General features: G+C 42.2%; 1 protein-coding gene across 2 annotated transcripts in view; it reads right to left on the bottom strand.

Moving 5' to 3' along the window:
* Positions 1-17,467, bottom strand: part of SEC22A (SEC22 homolog A, vesicle trafficking protein) — a 54,598-nt gene extending 37,131 nt beyond the window's left edge. For both annotated transcript variants that reach the window (XM_070406348.1, XM_070406347.1), the window contains exons 1-2: positions 17,438-17,467; positions 3,554-3,754 (exon numbers count right to left, since the gene is read on the bottom strand). In XM_070406348.1, coding sequence (XP_070262449.1) covers positions 3,554-3,735 — 182 coding nt within the window. In that variant the 5' untranslated portion in view covers positions 3,736-3,754; positions 17,438-17,467. The remainder of the gene's footprint in view (positions 1-3,553; positions 3,755-17,437) is intronic.
* Positions 17,468-22,241: the final 4,774 nt, after the last annotated feature.

Raw genomic sequence — 22,241 nt, 5'->3', positions numbered from 1 at the left:
ATTATTATTATTATTATTATTATTATTATTATTATTTTTGGTAAACTGAATTCACAACAGTTAAACAGAATTAGAGGGGTGTTTAAAATGTTACTACATTCTACTCTACTTTTAAGAGAATAAGGTAGAGGAACAGAAAACATTTGCAAAAAAAAGTGTGTGTGTGTGTGTGTGTATGTGTGTGTGTGTAAGTCCAGGATGTCTGCCAGAATATACTATATACATGCCAATCTTCTATAATGTTGGTATCTGTCTACAGCATTATACAATAACTAAAATGCAGAATCACTCCAGGAACCCAAAGAGCCTCTGACTAGTAAATAAAATATTAAAATGTTTAAAATTTTTTCCTCCAAGTAACAGGATTAGCCTAAGACATCATTTTAGATATACTCACCATCGCCACTACCATTTTATAATTAAACCTTCAGAAAACCCAATTCCTATATAATAAAACCCTAATATGCAAATTGACCGAAGGGTGGAACGACAGGTCACTATGACATGCACTGACCACCAGAGGGCAGATGCTCAATGCAGGAGCTGCCCCCTGGTGGTCAGTGCACTCCCACAGGGGGAGCGCTGCTCAGCCAGAAGCCAGGCTTACGGCTGGGCTGGTGAGCACAACAGCGGTGGCGGGAGCCTCTCCCGCCTTTGCTGCAGCCAGGCGGTAAGGAGTGAGGGGTCCCGGACTGCAAGAGCTCTGGACTGCAAGAAGGATGTCTGTCTGCCAGCTTAGGCCCTATCCCCAGGGACTGGGCCTAAACTGACAGGCTGACATCCCCTGAGGGGTCCTGGACTGCGAGAGGGTTCAGGCCGGGCTGAGGGACCCCCCTGAGTGCACGAATTTCATGTACCGGGCCTCTAGTTAAAAATAGCAGCTTACCATTACTCAGGTCATCCAAACAATTATCGACATTCTCTAAGGTTCTGTCCTGGGCCTCTCAGAAACTCAGGGTGCTTCCACTCTCAGTTTCAACTTCTATGTCAGTGATTTCCAAAGTGGGCGCTACCGCCCTCTGGTGGGCACTGCAGCGATCCAGGGGGGCGGTGATGGCCACAGGTGCATTTGTTTTAACTTTTTTTGTATTACCTTTCTATTCTGACTTCAATAAATAGTTTCATAATTTCAAACTTCAATGTTTCTAATTTACATCTTTCTTTACTATATTTTACGAAAAAGGTAGAAACATTAATACATATATCTTTCTGTTTAATTGCTATTAAAATTTTAAAAAAATTAATTTCCAGGGGGCGCTGAGTAATATTTTTTCTGGAAAGGGGGCAGTAGGCCAAATAAGTTTGGGAACCACTGTTCTATGTGAATGATTCCAAAATTTCTATCCCACCTCAAAATGGAGCTTCATTATCTTGCTCTCCTTCCTCACCACCCACCCTCCCCTGGCCCATAAGCAACCCTTTCCAAAGACCTCATTTTGTCCAATTCCAAGGTTTCAGTCATCTTTGTTTCTTCCTTCTCCTCATCTCTGGGATTCCATTTTATAAGACTTAGCCGTTTCTTTTTTTGATGTGTCTTTATGGCTGGCATTTTCTTTTGCATTTACATTTGTATTTAACTAGTTCAGGCCCTAATTAGAAGTTAGCCTCTCTTCTCTAAGACTTTCCATTTCACCCTACATTCCACTGTGTCAGCACTGTTTTTGTTTTTTTATCAAGTCACTTCCCTCAAACCTGTAGTAACAGCTTCCTATGACCTATTACAGTGATGGCGAACCTTTTGAGCTTGGCGTGTCAGCATTTTGAAAAACCCTAACTTAACTCTGGTGCCGTGTCACATATAGAAATTTTTTGATATATACAACCATAGTAAAACAAAGACTTATATTTTTGATATTTATTTTATATATTTAAATGCCATTTAACAAAGAAAAATCAACCAAAAAAAATGAGTTCGCGTGTCACCTCTGACACGCGTGTCATAGGTTCGCCATCACTGACCTATTACATCAAAAAGACATCTGTCAGTCAAAACTTTCAGGGGAATCCAGGGTCTGGTGTCACACTAATTATCTCACATTTTCCACAACTATCCCTAAATCATCACTCACTTCACTGGGCCAAGCAGATTAATGCAACCACCATGCTAAGTCACATTCTTTATTTTGCCTCTCCTCCCTGTACTGGATTCCCTCCTCTCTGCCTTAGCCAAATCTTACTAATTCTTTAGGACATGGTTCATGTCTTTTCTCAATAATGAAGCCCTCTCTCTCTTTATTATATCCCATACAGACCTTGCCCTTATCTGATTTCTGACAGTATGCACAATCAGTATCAAACTGCTCAGGAGTTAACTGTGCTCTGTTTCATGTGTATGCTCTCCAAGTGGCCTTATCTATTCCCATGGTTTTAATTACAAACCGTAAGCTGACCTCCAAATCTAAATCTCCATACTTGTCCTTCTTCACTAAACTTCAGACTTACACATCCAGCTACCTACCTGACTGACAGTGCCCCTTGGATGTCTAACAGGCATCTCAGACTTACCATGTCCAAACAGACCTCTTGATTTTTATCACTTAAAACACTTATCTTCCAGTCCTGCTCACTTCATCCCCTTTATCTATCCAGATCCTCGGGACAAAAATCTAGAGGACTCTTAATTATTTTTCTCGCATCCCACTTTAATCCATAAGGAAGATTTGTTGGTGCTACTCCCAAAATACAGCCACAATCCCACCACTTCTCATTATTATCACCCTAGTTTAAGTTATAAAAATCACTGCTGCCTGAGTCTCCTAAATGATTTCTCTGCTTCCTTTCTTTCTCCCTTAGAGCCCATTCTTCACAGAGTAGCCCCGATGATCTACGGTACTCAAAGCTAAAATCAGATTATATAACTCTCCATCTTAATACTCTTCAATGGCTTCCTATTGTATTATTCAATTCAGACTCCCTCACATAACCTAGAAGGCCCTACATTATCTATCCCATTCCTACCTTTCTGGTCTCACTTTCTGCCACTCCATTAATTGCCCATATTGCTTCAGCATCTCTGGTTCATCTTGATCTGTACTGATGGCCTTCTGCACTGGCTGTTATCTCTGCCTTGCTCTTCATCCATAGCATCCTTTAAATGACTGCTTTCTTTTTCATCTTTTAGGTCTCTGTTCTCAGAGAGACCCTTGACTACCACAAAGTCACTCTCCATCCTATCAGTTTTACTTTCTTTAGATACAATAAATAGTGATGAATACTATCCCCTTTGACTAGAATGTAAACTTAAGTTTTTTGAAAGCAGGTATAACGTAAGATTTTTTTAAATTTCCCATTATAGTTTGCCTGGGCATGTAAGAACACCAATAAATACCTAGTGATCAACTTATAAGATGGCACATCTGAGATCTGCAAAACTGTAAATTTTTCTAAAGCCAGATAAAAAAGGGGACCTACTATTTAGTATAAATTAAGAATCACATGATTAACTCAAACAGGTTTTCCTAAACAAACACTAATTTCTATTTTCACCACTTAAATTTCATTTAAATGACAACCACTAAGCAAGTGATTTTCATGAAGCAAATTAAAGTCTTACTTAATGTTATAATGACCAGTTTTCAGTGTACTTCTATCGGGAAGCTGAGCAAGTTTCCTTGAGAGCATTTTAAAGTACTTTCTGCACTCCTGCACGCCTGTGCCTTGTTCATTGTCAGTAGAAGCAGAAAGCGGCAGTCCATCTCTAACACGAATAACTGAGGCAGATAAAATCATAGACATTTCAAGCGACAGAGAAGACCTAAAACAAAACGAAAATTTTGGGTTAGATAAAAAATTAAAGCCAAAGCTGATAAACAGTGTAAAAATGTTCAACTCATTAATAATCAAAGATATACTAATTAAAACGATGAGTGTGCTTTCCTTAACAAATTAGTTTAAAAAAATAATACCTGTTTCTTTCTGGCATTTTCATAAGTATTGGACAATATTTAACAGAGTTTAATATTTATGCCGCCTTAACTGGTTTGGCTCAGTGGATAGAGCGTCGGCCTGCGGACTGAAAGGTCCCAGGTTCGATTCCAGTCAAGGGCATGTACCTTGGTTTCGGGCACATCCCCAGTAGGAGGTACGCAGGAGGCAGCTGATTGATGTTTCTAACTCTCTATTCCTCTCCCTTCCTCTCTGTAAAAAATCAATAAAATATGTTTAAAAAAATAATATTTATGCCCTTTGACCACAAAAAATTTAAATACCATATAACCCTATCCTAAGGAAAGTAATTGGAGTCAGACAGAATTTTAAACAGAAAGGCATCCTTTCACAGCAATAACTGAAACAACATGAACATCCAATAACAGGGGGATAGTTAAATAAATTAAGATACACTCATATGACAGAATATATCGCAGATACTAAAGGTTATGTTTGTGAAAAATAGTTTAATAATGTGGTAAATTGCTCTCTGTTAGGTAGAAAAAAAGGCATGATGAAAGCACCAAATGTTTTCTATAGAGACAAAGAAAAGAAAGAAGGGAAAGATAAATGGAGAAACAGATACAGGAAGGAAACATATCAAAATTAGAATAATGCTTATCTCCAGGAAACAGTATGATGGTTATCATTTTATAATTTCCTAAATTTTCATAATATTTCACAATGGGCACATCTTACTTTTATACCCAGAAAAAAATATTATTTACAGTAAATCTCAAAGCTAAAGGAATTAATGGTTTTAATACTATCTTCAATCTTTTTACCAGAACGTAAATCATAATAGCCTCTCTTATTACATTCTGATCATGCCTTATAAAAATAAATAAAAGGTCTACATAGGCGTGGGTTTGAAAGAAATCAAGTAAATAGTCAAACTTTGATTTGAAAAAATACGCAGTTCTCAAATTTTAGCTTATATAAAAAATCACTGGTAGTTTGGTTAGAAATGTTGATTTCTGGGCCAACCTCCAAAATATTCTGATCCATTGCGGAATGGGACTTGAGAATCTTCCCATTTTTAACAAGTTCCCCAGGTAATTACTATGCTATTGTCTAAAGATCATACTTTGAAAAACATTGAATTAAACATGTTGACAGTGTGAAATTAAGTGATAACTGTTTTCTGTTAGGCCATCAGAGCACTACCCCACTGAATGCTTCTCTTTCACCAGTAGTCGGGGCAATTGGAAACTGAAAAAAATCTGGTAACAATTTCATGACATTATATCTCAGAGAGTAATTTAGTCTTTACCCACCCAGTTCACGTGGGTCAATTTTATCTCATTCCAAAATGAAAAATTGAGTTAGTAATATATCGAAAATGGTATAGAAAACCAACTGGTACTGAGTTTGGAAATCAGGAATCCCTAATTTTTATTGCTGTGTGAAGTCAAAATCTGACTGCCCATTGACGATGGTAACTGATTGACAATAAACATTAACCCAAATAATAATGCTAATGCATTATACTTACTCCCCCCTTTTCCTGTTTTCATGAGGAAATGACAGGAATAGCTAGGTATTAATATGTCATTACCCTTTATATTTTTCTCCTCTATAATTTACTTAAAAGGGAAAAAACCCAGCAGGAATTAAATTAGCCTTTACCATAATGGATTCTTTAAAGTTCCAACATGACATAAATGATTTGGATAAAAAAAATTTTTTTAATTTTTTTTTTTATTGATTTCAGAGAGGAAGGGAAAGGGAGAGAGAGAGACAGAAACATCAATGGCGAGAATCATTGATCGGCTGCCTCCTGCACGCTCCCTACTGTAGGTCGAGCCTGCAACCCAGGCATGTGCCCTGACCAGGAATCAACTGTGACCTCCTGGTTCATAGGTCAGTACTCAACCACTGAGCCACACCGACCAGGTGGATAAAATCATTTTTGTCCCTATTCAACTAATTTCTTTTCTAAAAGCAGCAGCAAGAGAAAACTGCGATTTCTCAAGGGATAAAAGCTATATTATAATCCCTTTTAAAAAGTGTTACCATGTTTTATTTAATTAAACCACAGTTGCAACATTTAGCTTAAGAAAGCAGGAAAATGTCATTTCATACTCCTAAACATTTATTATTTAAATGTAAAACTTTTATATTTTACAGAAATATACTGCAACACAAGGACTACTCCGATAACACGAGGAAAGGGTTGTAATGATAGTTTCCAAACACCCATATACTCAGTATTTAAAAGTAGACTGGCAATGGCCAATATGGCTTGGTTCTTTGGAGCGTCGTCCTGTTCACCAAAAGGTGGTGAGTTTGATTCTCGGTCAGAGCACATACCCAGGTTGCAGGTTCGGGGCGTGGTTGGGGCATTTGATGGAGGCAACTCTCCGATTGTTTCTCTTTCTTTCTCTCTCTCTCTCTCTCCCCTCGCCCCCCACCCCCTTCACCTTCTAAATATCAATTTAAAAATTTTTAAGAAAAATAAATAAAATAAAAGTAAACTGTATTCTGCCCTAACCAGTAACCAGTTTGGTTCAGTGGATAGAGCATCGGCCTGTGGACTGAAGGGTCCCAGGTTCGATTCCGGTCAAGGGCATGTACCTTGGTTGCGGGCACATCCCCAGTAGGGAGTGTGCAGGAGGCAGCTGATTGATGTTTCTCTCTCATCGATGTTTCTAACTCTCTATCCCTCTCCCTTCCTCTCTGTAAAAAAAAAAAAATCAATAAAATATATATATATTTTTAAAAATAAACTGTATTCTTTCATGCCTGACCTTTTTAGGTTCCCAACAGAAATATTAGAAATTATCTTTATTACAGGGTGACAACTTTCATGTAATCTTTAAAGTTATTCCTTTCTGTTATGCCCAGATTTCAGGATCCCCAAGAAACCACATCAGGGAGCCAGCCATGTCCGATGCAAAAGCATAAGAGTCTTTATTCGAGCTAGCTCGGCTCCCCCACCTTGCCGACACAGCAGCAGGAAGCAGAGAGAGAGATAACTCTGTGTGGAGACCGATTATATAGGGGGAGTTGGAGGAAGGGGAGGAGAAAGGACTGTGCTCTGCCGATTGGCCAGGCACAAGTCTGTGTCTTGTTCCTGGGTGTGGCTAGCAGAGGCTTAGACTTCCGGGAAGAAGCTTCTTGCCAAGCATGTGGCCAAGGTAAGATGGAGCACTTACCCTGGGGCAAGGTGGAGGGCGTAGCCCTTACCCTGGGGCAAGGTGGAGGGCGTAGCCCTTACTCTGGGGCAAGGTGGAGGGTGTAGCCCTTACCCTGGGGCAAGGTGGAGGGCCTAGCCCTTACCCTGGAGCAAGGTGGAGGGCCTAGCCCTCGCCCTTTCATTCCCCCCTTTGTCTTGGAACTTCCGGCTCAATCATGAGACGGACTGCTTTTCTATTCCACCGTTGCTAGAGGCCCGTACTGGGCATATCTTAACAAATGGTCTGGTGGAAGGGAAAGAAACCATTTTAGCTTTAACAACTTCTATTGAAATAGGATTTTTCTTCTTAAAATTCCTCCATGGCTATCAAAAAGCCAAATCAAGATTAATTTATCTACTGTCCTGATGTTTGCATAAACACAACAAGAATGGTAACTGACTACCTTTGCTGGAATCTCATGGTTGAATCTTAATGTGCCCCGTAGGGCCAGGAAGCCGCGCCACCCAGCTGCCATCAGGCCCGCCTGCAGTATCTGCTGAGTTAGGTGAATCCCTCACCTGTAGCAACTCCACCTGAGCCCACGCTCCAGGCTTTAAGCCCATCTCAGTAGCCCCCCTACTTGTTGCGGCCCAGAGTGTGTGGGGGTTCCACAGGGATGCAGAGGCATCCCTACTGCTCCCCTTCTACTCTTACCAACCGCCAGTGATGGTAGGGCATGGGCCTGACGCTCCAGCGCCAGCCATCTTCAGGGCTTCCAAGCAGGATACCAGGCTTTCTTCATGGCATTTTTACTGGCTTCAAGTCTTTAGAGCTCAGACAGGGCTCTTTAAAACATGATACTCCAGTCAAAGTTTTCCATTAATAAAACCACTATTAGGAACCAGTCTTATTGAATCTATGCAAAGAAATGTATTGCCATGACTTATTTAGCATTGCCAATATTTCAGAGGAATTATGTAAGGAGAAAAACATACTGATCTGCTCTAAGATTTTCTGATTTTTCCTTGCCAATTCCTTTTCATGGAGTTATAACAAAACATAACTGTTGGCATTAAACTTTCTTTCTATGCATAACCATGGCTTAGACCTTCTATTCCAAACAGGCCTTTCCCAGCTTTCTACAGTTGAGGTTTGTACTACCCCTGACATGGGCATGGTTACGCAGGCCTGCAAGACAATATACAGGCTGCCAACCATCAACTGTCTCTCAACAGAGACCAAAACCTGATGGGCACCCTTCCCTGCCCAGTTGGGCACCTGCCCTCTTGGCAGCCAGACACCCTCTACTCTTGGGGTTCACCCCACACAGTCCCCTTCCAGGACAGTCAACATACATTCAAACCTGCAAGAGAATCAAAGGTCAATATAACATATCAATACAATGAAACATAATATTGGCATCATGGCTGCTTCAGGCAGCCAAATCCTACTAAAGCCTATTCTTGATCTTCCTATGAATTGTCCTTGTCTTTTTGGAGCCATGTCCATGAAGATGCAGGCATCATCTCAGTCTATTACACAGTATTGTGGGGGCTCCCGGCAGCAGAAGTGATCGCGAGCAATGTTACCAGCATCAGGCAGGTCGAGCATGCCGTAGCTTGAGCTTGAGCGGGTTGCGTTGATCTCGATCGACGCTCCATTTGGTGACGAAGTCTTCCCGGATCAAAGATGGACCCAGGTCGCGATGCCGTCTACCTTGCGAGCGGTGGGGGTCGTCAGCACCACAGTGTAGGGACCCTTCCAACGTGGCTCGAGGGTCTCCTGGCGGTGCCTTCTGCTGTAGACCTAATCTCCTGGTCTGTGCTGATGAGGAGGAGTTGGGGTTGGGCTGGTCTCGTACAGATTCTAGGGCCCGTTGCCTTCCTTTCACAGGCAGGGGGAAGGGCCCATGAAATCTCTGCCCTGAGGAACTGTGAGCCCCACCCTTAAATGTCCCAATCAGACTAGAAAATCCACAAATACCTTTTAAATCTACCCCAGAATTCCAAAATCCCAACCCAGCACAGAATATTACATAGCAAATCAAAGTTCCCAGCAAACAAACAGGGATGCTTACAAACATCAAATAAACATTTACACTTACACCTTTTCAGTGAACAAGTATTTTTACAGTCTTGGGCTCTTGAGCTGATAACAGGAACATCGCTCAAGTCCCCTCATGGGGGCCTGACAGGAACAGATGTGGGGGCCTTTCCCACATCCCAGGACTGGATTCTTGACCTATGTCTCATTGAGATAGAAACGGTTTTCACCACAAACAAACAAACAAACCCAAAACCAAAAACCAAGAAAATCAAGGCCAGAAGTACCCTCTGATGTTTCAGGGGTACCAAGGAAGGAGAAGTTAGGCAGTGTCCAGCCCTTCTCACAATCCACCACCAGTGACCAGTTCCAGCTTACTGGCCTACCATCCATTCAAAATTTCTTTCCTCCCATCACACCAAAGCCATGCTTTTCAGTTAGTTAAAACTTTTAGCCTTAATTTTTAGGTGACATGTAAATAATTAACATTCCTCAGATTAACAATACATTCAAATTTAACAAGGATACATATTTAAGCAATAAGAACAGATCAATTTACAGAAGCAGAGACAGCATGCAATCCAAACCACAGCTGTGGGTAAACACATTACCTAGAGTCCTTGGGTAACCTAAGTTAAACTTAGGCATATCCTGGGTCTCCCGAACACTGAGTTGCAAGTTAGCTGGAGCCCTCTGATCCTGGGACAGCTATGCCGTCCCTCCCAGGCAAAGGAAAAATGTGCCCTCTAAGCCCAGTATGAAACCAGTTTCTACCTGAAATAATACTTTAGAAATTGGATTACTGCTATCAGTCCCTTTTAAGACTTTGACATAAGCTATTTAACTTTTGTTTAGGGAGGGAACATATACCCTTTAATTGCCCTTAGTTTAAGGAAAGCAGGGTTTTCTAGATTTAAGAGATTAGCTTAAAAATAGTCTACACTTTTTTTTTGCAAATCAGGACCAATAAGCAAAGGCATTTAGTTACCAGAATTACACAAATTTTCCCAATTCAATCCGAACCTTAAACTTTTATCTGGCAAGTCAAAATATTCAGCATTTCTCAATCAGTCTAGAATCTAGCTAGCATCCCTTTTTTTGGGGGGGGGGTAAATGATCAGTCTTGGGCTCCATCCTGCACATCTGCAGAGACTCTAGCTCAAAACTCTATCCAAAATCGGACAGTGCGCGCATTAGTTTTAAGCCAGCTTTTCTCTCTACACATGCACAGAAATCCCAGACACATTTACTTGGGGAGGGGGTGACCTGTTTTCACAGATCCTCATTTAGATACCCACCTGACCGAAGTCGTGGAGCCACACAAAGGAGGGGAGAGGGCAGGCCCCCTCCCTCCACACTCACACACTTTCACTAGACATTCACTCAGAGTTTAAACAATAACAACTTCCCAACTCCTGAGGGAGCTCTACAGCCTCCCCCAATCTCCTTGAAATGATCAATCACAATATCCAAAGGAGCAGTCTGAGTCCGTCCCATAACATCCGTCCAGTAAGTCCACAGAAAACAGAAAAACACAGACACAGACAAACAGAGGGCCCCAAAGAACATCCTTCCAACTCCATGGAAGCAACTAGACGATGGCCTTACGCCAAACCGGCGGGAGCGACCCGCCTCGTCTCAGATTCTCAGATTGAGGGGGTTCCTACAGACCTTCCGACTCCGCGGAAGCAAAACTACACCCCTCCAGATGGAGGGTTGAGGCGTCCCCCGACTCCTCCCGCCCTTGATCCCCCTGTGCGTCCACTTAGATCATTGTGGGCGATTACAGATTTCAGAAGTGAGCTCACACAGAACAGATACAGAACAAGTCCCTGAACAGAGGCAGTAGAAAACTGCCTAGGAATGCTTCTCTTCTACCTTTTTTAAAAGATAGGTCAGATTCGAACCCTTAGCCAGTCCGAGTTTTGATGGTGAGTACCATCTAGAAGCCATTCCTCCAGATACAGGAAAAGTCCCTTAGAGATAACATATATCACACAGAACAGAATACACAACACACAGACACTTACTGCGGCCAGTCAGACTCTTCGAACTGGGGGTCCCTGGATGGTCTTGGGAATCCCGGACGAGCCCCCAAATGTTATGCCCAGATTTCAGGATCCCCAAGAAACCACATCAGGGAGCCAGCCATGTCCGATGCAAAAGCATAAGAATCTTTATTCGAGCTAGCTCGGCTCCCCCACCTTGCCGACACAGCAGCAGGAAGCAGAGAGAGAGATAACTCTGTGTGGAGACCGATTATATAGGGGGAGTTGGAGGAAGGGGAGGAGAAAGGACTGTGCTCTGCCAATTGGCCAGGCACAAGTCTGTGTCTTGTTCCTGGGTGTGGCTAGCAGAGGCTTAGACTTCCGGGAAGAAGCTCCTTGCCAAGCATGTGGCCAAAGTAAGATGGAGCACTTACCCTGGGGCAAGGTGGAGGGCGTAGCCCTTACCCTGGGGCAAGGTGGAGGGCGTAGCCCTTACTCTGGGGCAAGGTGGAGGGTGTAGCCCTTACCCTGGGGCAAGGTGGAGGGCCTAGCCCTTACCCTGGAGCAAGGTGGAGGGCCTAGCCCTCGCCCTTTCACTTTCTTCATGACTTAAAAGACAAAAAGATAAGATTCATACTTCCTAAAACATATACTGAGAAAAGAGTAACAACCTGTAAGGTCCGTTCACTCAACGAACATTTATTGAGTACTGTTAAAAAGAAAAGCCACAGGCCCATAAGTGCTCACTTGTGCTAAAAGCCCATGATACCAAAAGCTAGATTAAATACCCACCCTGATTTTAGTTTCAGAATCTCCCAGGAGTATAATTTTAAACCAATCAGTCTGGAATTTCCTGATCCACATAAGTGAGGTTGTTCTGCCAGGTAAGAGCCCCCCTGCCTGTCCTCGACTAACATAAGCCACTCTTAACTTCTTAGTCCCAACCCTCCTTTTGCCTCTAAAAACATTCCATTTTGTACAACCCTTCAGAGCACTCTACTAGTTGCTAGACAGTATGCAGCTGTATTCATGACTAACTTAATAAAGCCAATTACATCTTCAAGTTTTATTTTTTAACAGTCCATACTGTATGCCCGGGACTATGCCAGACATTAGGAATACATAGTTCCTACCATCAAGAAGCAACAATCCAACCTGGCCGGTGTGGCTCAGTGGTTGAGCATCAATATGAACCAGAAGGTCACAGTTCAATTCCTAGTCAGTGCTGGGAGCCGGTCCATCCTTGCTGCTTGACACAGTTGCTGCAGAGAAGAAACATCTGCACAGCATGTGTTTCAAGGGACCTGGCATATATAGCATATTGTTCTTAATATGTTTGCTCTCCTTAGTGCCATGTGTTTTAACCAAGGTCACCTCTCTGAGAAAGGTTGTTTCCCCAGGTAGGGATTTTTCCCTGAGGTTAGGGAGGGGATACAACCCCTTAATTAAGTGTCAGGCGGGTAGTTAAGCTACATAATCTTTACTCCCTGGAATGGAGATAAGAAACGCCCTAACCTTTGTAATAGAAATTGACAGGATTAAAATCGGCTGGTATAAATACGGATGTAACAAGACAATAATCATCAGATCCCCATCAGACCCTCATCAGATCCTCATTAGATCCTAACCAGATCCTAGCCAGAGAACATGGCAAAAGATCCTGGACAGAACCTGGCTACAGAACTTCACTGGAGAACCTAGACAGAACATGGCAAAAGAACCTGGATAGAACCTGGCTACAGAACTTCACTGGAGAACCTAGACAGAACATGGCAAAAGAACCTGGATAGAACCTGGCTAAAGAACCTGGTGACTGAACCTGGCTGGAGAACCTGGAGAACCTGGCTGGAGAACCTAGCGAGAGAACATGGCACCAGAACTTGGTTGGAGATCCTGACCAGAACTTGGTTGGAGTTCCTAACCAGAACTTCGCTGGAGATCCTGACCAGAACTTCACTGGAGATCCTGGAGGGAGAACCTCGCTATGCTGATGAACTGAAACCAGTTTCCATGTCATTCATTCTTCGCCGACTCCGTCCACACCTTTGGGGATCCCTGGACCTGCTGGGATTGGACCCCAGCAGTATGCCCAGGTTGCAGGCTCGATCCCCAGTGTAGGGTGTGCAGGAGGCAGCCAATTGATGATTCTCTCTCATCATTGATGCTTCTGTATCTCTTTCTCCCTTTCCCTTTCTCTCTGAAATCAATAAAAATATATTTTTTTAAAAAGAGGCATCAATCCAGAATTAAAGAAATTCAGATTAAAAGAGCAAACACAATGCAAGATGCATTGATTACCACTTTACTAACTGTAAAACTAGCTAGACAATTTGTGTTTCAGATATTCCTTATACACACCTTTAGGCTAATACAATACAGCAGTGATATTCCCTGTCAAAATTCTTAAGAGGTTGTCAGAGAATTATCAGTAGATCAGATTTTTCTGAGACAGAAACGTTTCTTCTTCAGTCATTTGACCTACCATCCAAACCAGTTAAGTAGGAAAAGAAACTGGGATGATTGTCCAATGAGCAATGCCAGGCTTGACTAACTTGCAGACAGACTTCCATAATCTTAGAATAAGCAATCTCTCCTCTATCAACTCAATATTAACATTCCCTGCTCCCCCCCTTTTCTTTTTAGCATGGATTCTTAATGCACTTCCTTGGGGAAAAAAAAATCACTCTCATATAATCTGGACTGTGCTAACAGAAAGAGGAATCTGTCCACATCAAGGCCAACCTAGAATTAGAGTACCCATAGAATGTAGGCAAGGTGGTGGTTGGGAAAACCAAGGAAGGCCCAGTGGGAATTGGGGAAAGCAAGAGGTTAAAACACTTGCATGGGAAAATTTAGGAGCAATGGTAGTTCTACAAGGGCCATAGATACATTTTTAGGCCCCTGGTCCATTTTCCCTCATCTTTTACACAGGAAAAATACTGCATATGCCTTAGACAGCAGCAGAAAAGTCACAGAGAATCTGAGTACTGAACTATATATTCTCTCCCCAATGGAAATTGTAGAGGAAAAAGCCCAAGGTAGGTCTAGGTAAATATTTATGTAAAGGCTGAGGAAAAAAAAGTCCCACAATGCCAAACTACTCTAGCAGTGGTTAGCAACCTTTTAGATCCAAGATAACAAGATGCTGACCTCTCTTCCTCAGAACCTTCTGGGGTAATGACCGTGGGCCCTAGGTACCAGGAAGGCAACCTCTCAAAAGTAATAAATAAAACCCAATGTGTAAGTATACTTTATATCTATTTTCTAGCAAGATGCTTTCATATATACCTCTTTTACGATAAAAACATTTATATTGGGTTAATCATGTTTTAAAAATATATTTTATTGATATTTTATAGAGAGGAAGGGAGAGGTATAGAGAGTTAGAAGCATTGATGAGAGAGAATCATCGATCAGCTGCCTCCTGCATGCCCCTGACTGGGGATGTGCCCGCAACCAAGGTACATGCCCTTGACCGGAATCAAACCTGGGACCTTTTAGTCCGCAGGCCAAAGCTCTATCTACTGAGCCAAACCAGTTAGGGCTAATTGCTCATATTTTATTTTAGTTCATTATTTCCCAAACTTCAGTCATCCAAGTACCATTTTCAGAATTCTTACCATATCTATATCCCACCTGTACTATTTATCTACCTAATATGTCTTTCAATTGATTTATTTTTTGCCCTACCCTTACCAATAGTATCTGTGAAATCAGTGTTAATGTGCCAGGATTTTCTCCCAACTTAATAGATTAAAATAAAGAACTTTTGGGGTTTCAAATATGAGTGTGTGAAAATTTTGAAGAATTATTATTTTTTTAATGTTCATCTGCCTACTACTCAAATTATCTTGCATATCTGATGGGACCAGAATTTGGTAAACACTACCGTGGTACATATTATTTTCAGTAAAAGTGCTAACAGATCTGTGAGAATTGGGAGAGGGGTTTATTTGGAAAGAAAGCTATACTAACTGTGATGCACAGGGTGGGAGCAAGATTAAGTGAAAAGGGAAGTTCTTTATACAGCCATGCATTAACAGGAAGACATTTGGGAAACAGTTTAGAGAAGAAAAATGTTAAGGTTACCAAGGGTAAGCAGAATATATTTTGCAACTTGTCCCACCCCCAACCTCTCCAGCAGCTTTTGATACTCCTATTATAGGAGCTTGCACTGAACAGTATGTTTAAGACCTCAGGCTCCAGAGTAGATTATCACCACATCTAGGAACAGAGCCCCAAATACATGCACAAACGTGTCAATCCCGAACATTTGTGTAGCACCTCATAGTTTACAGTGAGTAGGGATAGCCTTCATTTTAAAGATGAGGAAATGAAGGCTCCCTTTCTCAATGTCACTCTGCTACTATATAGCAGAACTGGTGCTTAAACCTAAGTTTCTTCTATCTCTACATCACTGTGCTACACCAGTCACCTAAAACCAACAAGGGGCAAGAACCCAGTGATACAGAAACTATCTAGCTACTCATTTTGAAATAATAATAAAAGACCAGCTTACGTTTTCTTTAAGAGGCTGTATAGTAATTAACAGGATGAACTCTGGAACTAGATTGCCTGGATTCCAAAACTGGCTCAACCATGTACTAACTATGCCTTTCTATACCCAATTTCCTCACCTATAAAGTGTGGTTACTAACAGTATATATCTCATAGAATTATTTTAAAGAAACTAATAGTATCTACCTTACAGGAACATGTAAAGAACCTGAAGCACTGCCTTGCAGACTTAAAGTGCAATATTAAGCGTTGGCTATTATTATTATTATTAATTATTATTATTATTAAACTGACTACCCTCGAGTTACCAGGTGTTTTATACACATCACCTCATGGAAGTCTTCCAATAACCTGTGAGGTAGGTATTATCAGATCCATTTTACCTTTGAGGAAATTCAAGCTCAGAAAGGTTAATGTATTCAGTCCCCAAACTAGCAAGTGATCGATTTAAACTCAGGCCCAACTCTAACCACCCTCTGAGGCATTGCCTCTCAACATATCCAAGCTTCTTATTCAACTACATGGAGAGGAAGGTCACAGCACCACCACCCCTGCTTTAATAAGAGAGCTGGGCGTCTTTCATACACCAATATAAAATATACCTAGATTTTTAAAAATCATACACCAAAAGAAGCACTAAACTGAGACCCTGGGTTCTCAACACAGGAAATGTCCAGATGTCCCATTAACTTAGGGTATGGTCACAGATGTCAGATTCAATTACTGAACTACAGCCCTCATAAACCAGTACCTCATAGGTACTGTTCAAGATACTGCCTAATCCCTTATAACAGTGGTTCTCAACCTTGGCTGCACATTAGAATCACCTGGGAATCTTTTTAAAATCCTGACCCTCTGAGGCCCAGAAATCAAGATTTTAAAAAGATCCCCAGGTGATTCTAATGTGCAGGCAAGGTTGAGAACCACTGCCTTATAATGTCAGCACATGAGCAAATGCCAGTAACGTCATTCAGGGAGTTTTAACAGTGGCTGTTCCACCTGTGAGCTGGGATCCCAGCATCTCCAGTCCAGCGGCTGAGTCATCGGCCCTGTGCTTTGCCTCGGCTCAACAGGCACAGAAAGGACTGGTTCTCCAGCGGCCAACCACCCCCGAGGGACGACCCAGGGAACTCCGGCGCACCAGAAAAGCCCAACACTGCTCTCACTGGCAGAGAGAGTCAAGCCGGCTGTGGCTCAGTCTTTTATTTTGCAGCCCTTTTCCATCTGTCCAGCCAACTGCTCAGGTCTCTATGCACATCGTTCCCAAAATGCCAATAACAAGGCCCGATGAGGTTTCTGAGGGCCAGCGCGGGCAAATCTCCGGGCTCAGTGCTCATTCAATCCCCAGAAAACGCAAATTTAGCGCCCGATTCGAATCCCACCCTGCCTAAAAGGAATGGAAAACGCCACGTCAAACTCTCGGGGGCATCTAAGCAGCCTGGGTGGATCGCGGGGTTTCCGACACCTGGGCGCCAAGGAATGCCCTCCGCCGCTGACATCCCAGGGCGACTGTCCCGCCCCGTCGGACCCCGGCCGCGGCTATACCGTACCCACGGAAGGTCAGCCCGGGGGCAACCGCCGCCCACGCGGCATCAAAGACCCCGCAAGTCGAAGGGGACGGAGTCCCCGCAATCCCGCTCCTCCCGTGCTCCGTGGTTCCAACCACACCCGGCTCCCGCCCCCACGGCACGGGCTGGGTTCCTGCCCTGGAATTGGTCTGTAGATACGCAGGCAAGGGCCAGGGCCGTGCGGGGAGGCGGGGAAATGGAGGGGAGCGGCCGGCCAGGGGTTTGAGCGACCCCGAGAGGGAAGAAACGAAGACTGGGAGGGGCCAGTGCGTACCTGTCGAGCTGGGACCAGCCGCGCCGAATGACGCGGCCTGCAGTGCATTGTGGGAACAGGGCGTGGCCTTTGCGCGGGGCAGCCAGGCGTCCGACGTGGCCGGCTCCCGGCGGGATCGAGCCCCGCCCCCTTTCCCTCAGCACGCCCAGCCAATCAGGTTCTCTGGGAAGGACACACTAACCCGCCCCCTCCTGGGGCCGAGGTAGTCCCGCCCCCTCCCGGAGAGATTGGCAGTTTCCCAAGCACCTGTAGGAAGAGATGATGAACTCCCGGTACTGACTGTGCATGCTGTCCCTCACAAATAAGACGAACCTCTTCTGCCTCCTGCCTGGTTCGGGAAGCAGTTTGTTTCTCACGCGGCCCCTTCCAGCCTTTGCACCTGCCATGCATGATTAAACAAGCACTTACTACTTGTTTACCATGTACCAAGCACCGTGTTAGGCACTGAGTTACAGGAGTGAACATAACACTAGATGGAGTCTAAAGTATAACAGGAGCAAGAAACGTTAAACCATAAATCATTATAAGATTATAAATTATGACCATTACTATGAAGAAAAATTACTGGATGCGATGATGGGTTAATTCTGGATTATCAAAAAAGCTCTTGGAAGAAGTGCCTTTTAAGCTCCAGGCACATGAAATAGTCTTTAAGAATGTTAAAGGCCAAGGGAACATTACATGTGAGATTTGGGGGGCATGAGGGAACTTGGTGTGTTCTAGGAACTGAAAGGAAGTCAGTGTGGTTGGGGTGTAGGAAGCAAGTTTGGGCTGAGGTGAGGCAAAGGCCAGACTATGCAGGCCCTTATTGGCCACATTATAAATTTTAGACTGTATTTTGGAATGTATCCTAAGGTCATTGGGCAGCTAATAGAGATCTGATTTACATACTTAAAGCTCACTCAGGCTGTTTGTGGGGAATCGTTTTGAAGAGGGCAAGAGGGATGGCTGGAAGGCCAGTTTGGAGGCAATTATGTTAGTCGAGGCCAGAGATGATGATGGCTTGAACTAGGGTAACGGCAGTAGAGACATAAAGAGATGGATAATTTTGAGACATGTCAAAATCAGAGGTGGAATCCAAGGGACCTAATAGATTGATTGGTTTGCTGAGAAGCGTAAAGAAAAGAGGAGCATTAAGGATGACTCCTTAAGTAACTAGATGGGTTAAGAAGACATTTACATAGAAGGTAGAGAAAATGGTTGGGATAGGTTAAATTTGAGGTGCTTATAAATGGAGATATCAAACATATTTGGATATGTAAGTCTGGAATTCAGAAATGTCGGGACTAATTATATAAATGTAGTGGTTGTAGGTTAACCCAATAATTCAACTCCGAGGTGTATATGCAACAGAAATGTATTCCTATGTTCACCAAAAGACATATATAAGAATGTTCACAGGATGAATAAGTTTTAGAATATTCACATAGTGGAATAGTACACAGGACAGAGAATGAACAAACTTCAACTGCGCATAAAACATGGATGAATCTCACAATCATAAAATTGAGTGAAAAAAGTCAGTTGCACAAATTGTATACTACATGATTCCACTTATATAATGTTTAAAAAACAGACAAAAATAATATATGGTAATAGAAGTTATGAGATTGCTTATCCTTAGGTGATATTAATGTTTGGAAAGGGTCACTAGAGGGCTTCTGGAGCTCTATTAATGTTCTCCTTGATCTGGGTGTTGATTACACCAGTGTTTTCAATTAATGAAAATTCATCAAGCTGTACTTAACATTTATGCATTTTAGTATGCATTTTATTATTCCATAGAAAGGTTACATTTCTAAAATGTTATGAGTGATTCAGCCATAAATAAGTAGCTGTACCAGACTTACATTCCTACCACAAATGATAGAAAACTGGACCAAATTTATGAAATAAATGTTTTCAGACATTGGACAATAGGTACAGTAAGACTGTAATCCTGGAAAGAAGGAAAACAAATAAAATGACCCCAAGATTTCCGAAGATTTCTTTCTGGGGGTATTTACCTGAAGACGGGATAGAAGAAAGCCACACAGAATACGGTACTTGTGGTAACTGACGAGGAAAAAAATTGAAATTAAGAGAGATTGAGGCAATTAAGTTTGCATGGCAGAGAAATATTCATAAGGTCTCCTTGAATCTTTGGTGTAGCTTTAAGGATAGACTTTATGAAACTGATTAAATAACAACTACTGGGAGAACTATAGGTTGAACAACTCCTAGAGCTTGAATAGAGTCAGGAAACATTTAATATTTTACCAATTGGAATGGAGAAACCTTATTAAACACCTGGGCATTTTGTAAAGAGACCTCAGAAAGGCCACTCTTTAGAGATGTTATCCTAAAAATAAAAGGCCAAAGTGAGAGGCATCAAGCATTTATTTAAAATTTTTTTAAAAAGAAGAATAGGAAAGCACTGTTTCAGGCAGAAACCCAAACAGTGGTCCAATTAGAAGACAAAGACAAGGGTTATTTATGAGAAAAGGAAGGGGAACAATTACATCAATAGAAATAAGGCGTTTATATGGGTGCCAATAAGCTAACACAGTTAAATTTTCAGTTTGGTAGTCATAATATCTGCTTTCTTGTTATCCTTACAGACAGTTCTTTGGGACACATACTACTTTAGGTCTAATCCAAAGGTTATTTTGCCCTGTTTTACATTCCAAAGATTTGAGACATAAGATGTGCAAGGTAATTCCTCTGGGATGACAGCTCTGACTCCATTTTAAAGTGGGTCTGTTTATATTATTTTTAACTAAATTTATTGGGGTGAGATGGGTTAATAAGATTATATAGGCTTCAAGTGTACAATTTTCTGGTGCATTATCTGTATATTGCAATGTGTGCCCACTATCCAGGGTCAAATCTTCTTCCACCACCATATTTGACCGCCTTTACCCATTACTGCCCCTCAACCCCCTTCCTCTGGTAACTACCATACTATTGTCTGTGTCTATGAGGTTGTGTTTTTTTTCTTGTTTGTTCATTGGCTGCTTTCAGGTTTATATCCCATTTATGAGTGAAATCATATGATTCTGAACTTTTTCTGTCTGACTTATTTCGTTTAGCATGATAGTCTCAAGATCCATCCATGTGTCACAAATGGCAGTATTTCATCTTTTTTATGGCTGATTAGTATTCTATTGTATATATGTACCACATCTTCTTTATCCAATCACCTAGCAAAAGACACTGTGGTTGTTTCCATGTCTTGGACACTGTGAAAAATGCTGCAATGAACATAGGGGTGCATTTTTTTCTTTGCAAATAAATGTTTTCAAATTTTTCAGGTTACAGAGATAAGGCTAATCTAGCCCAAGAGTGAAGGCTATTCTAGACTCACTCAAACAAAGCTGAAAAAGCTTATCTGAAAGTAAATTAACTGCTAGCTTGAATGAAACTTAAGAATATTTACAGAAAGACAAAAAAATCGAGACACTAAACTATGTAATGCCCACAATGTCCACTATTTAATAAAAAATTATTATAGTATACATGTGGAAACAAGAAAATATAAACCATAAACAGGAGAAAAATCAGTTAATAGAAGCAAATGCAGAAATGACAAAGATGATGAAATTAGCAGATAAGGACTTTAAAGCACAGCTATTATATGTGTGGTAAAGAATTTAAAGGAAAACCTAAGTATAATAAAAGAAATAGAAAATGTAAAAAGAACCAAATAAAACTTCTATATATGACCCCAAATTGTGTTGGCTTCTAGATTAGCATTTAAGGAAGTTATGGGAAGGAAATTAAAAAAAAAAAAAGTAACTGGAACTCTCCCAAAAGATCATCAGACTTGTACCCTGGGTATCTTAGGATTAAAATTATATAATATTCAGGCCATGAGAAGGTGTTTGGGGATCAGTAATTGTTTGAATTTATGATACCCGGAAAGAAGTTTTGTCCCAGGTGTTAGAGCTAAAGTTGTCCTTCAAAGGCTTTCCAGATACTCCTGGGACCATTGCCCTAGAGGTAGAGCCATGGGGCAGCCCTAAGATGGGTTGGATGGTCCCACCCGCCAAAGGCTCTCACCTCTCCTCTTTCCATGCTGCCCATTCCTCTCTGTGCACTAGGTAATCTGCTGCCTGCAGATGGAATCCTGATCCAGGAGAATGATCTCAAGATTGATGAGCGTGCTCTAACTGGGGAACCGGACCATGTCAAGAAGTCCATGGAAAGAGACCTCATGTTGCTCTCAGGTATGGCTTGTGGCCACCCCTGTTTTCATTATGCCTACCCCCAGACAGCCAAGCCACAGAGACCTGATCCATACCCTGCTCTCTCTTCTGTCCCTGTCCCATTTCCTCTGGATTCAACTGGGCCAATACCGTATTAGTGGGTTGAGTACATGGATATCAGGTAACCTAAAAGAGGTTATCTATGAAGCAAGTGCTGGAGGGGTCTTGAAAAGGCTCTGCTGGTTGAGGGTGAGTTGTGGGGAAGGAGCCTTACCCTAAAGCAGTTAAACACAGTTTTCTCCTTACCTCCCCAGTTTTCTTGGTCTATTTTAAATAGGCCCAGATCTTGACCTTTTCCTACTATCTGCTGAATACACTATTATCCATGGGGGAGAAATGAAGAGGGACTGTTTTTTCTTTCTTTCTAAGTTTGTGTTTCACACCAAAGCATGGATAGGTGTAAGCAAAACAACCCTCCCCCCATCTTCTCATACCCATGTCATGGAAGCTTCTAGACAGATGGTAGCGACAGCTGTGGGTGTCAACTCCCAGGCTGGAATCATCTTTACCCTCCTGGGGACCAGGGAGAGAGAAGAGAAGGAGGAAAATCCTATACT

The sequence above is a fragment of the Myotis yumanensis genome, unplaced genomic scaffold (assembly GCF_028538775.1).
Source record: "Myotis yumanensis isolate MYYU_CA2020_CCGP unplaced genomic scaffold, mMyoYum1.0.hap1 SCAF_2, whole genome shotgun sequence".
Classification (NCBI taxonomy): Eukaryota; Metazoa; Chordata; class Mammalia; order Chiroptera; family Vespertilionidae; genus Myotis; species Myotis yumanensis.
Note: the sequence above shows the minus strand (reverse complement) of the source record. Positions and strands in the feature narration are given on the sequence as shown.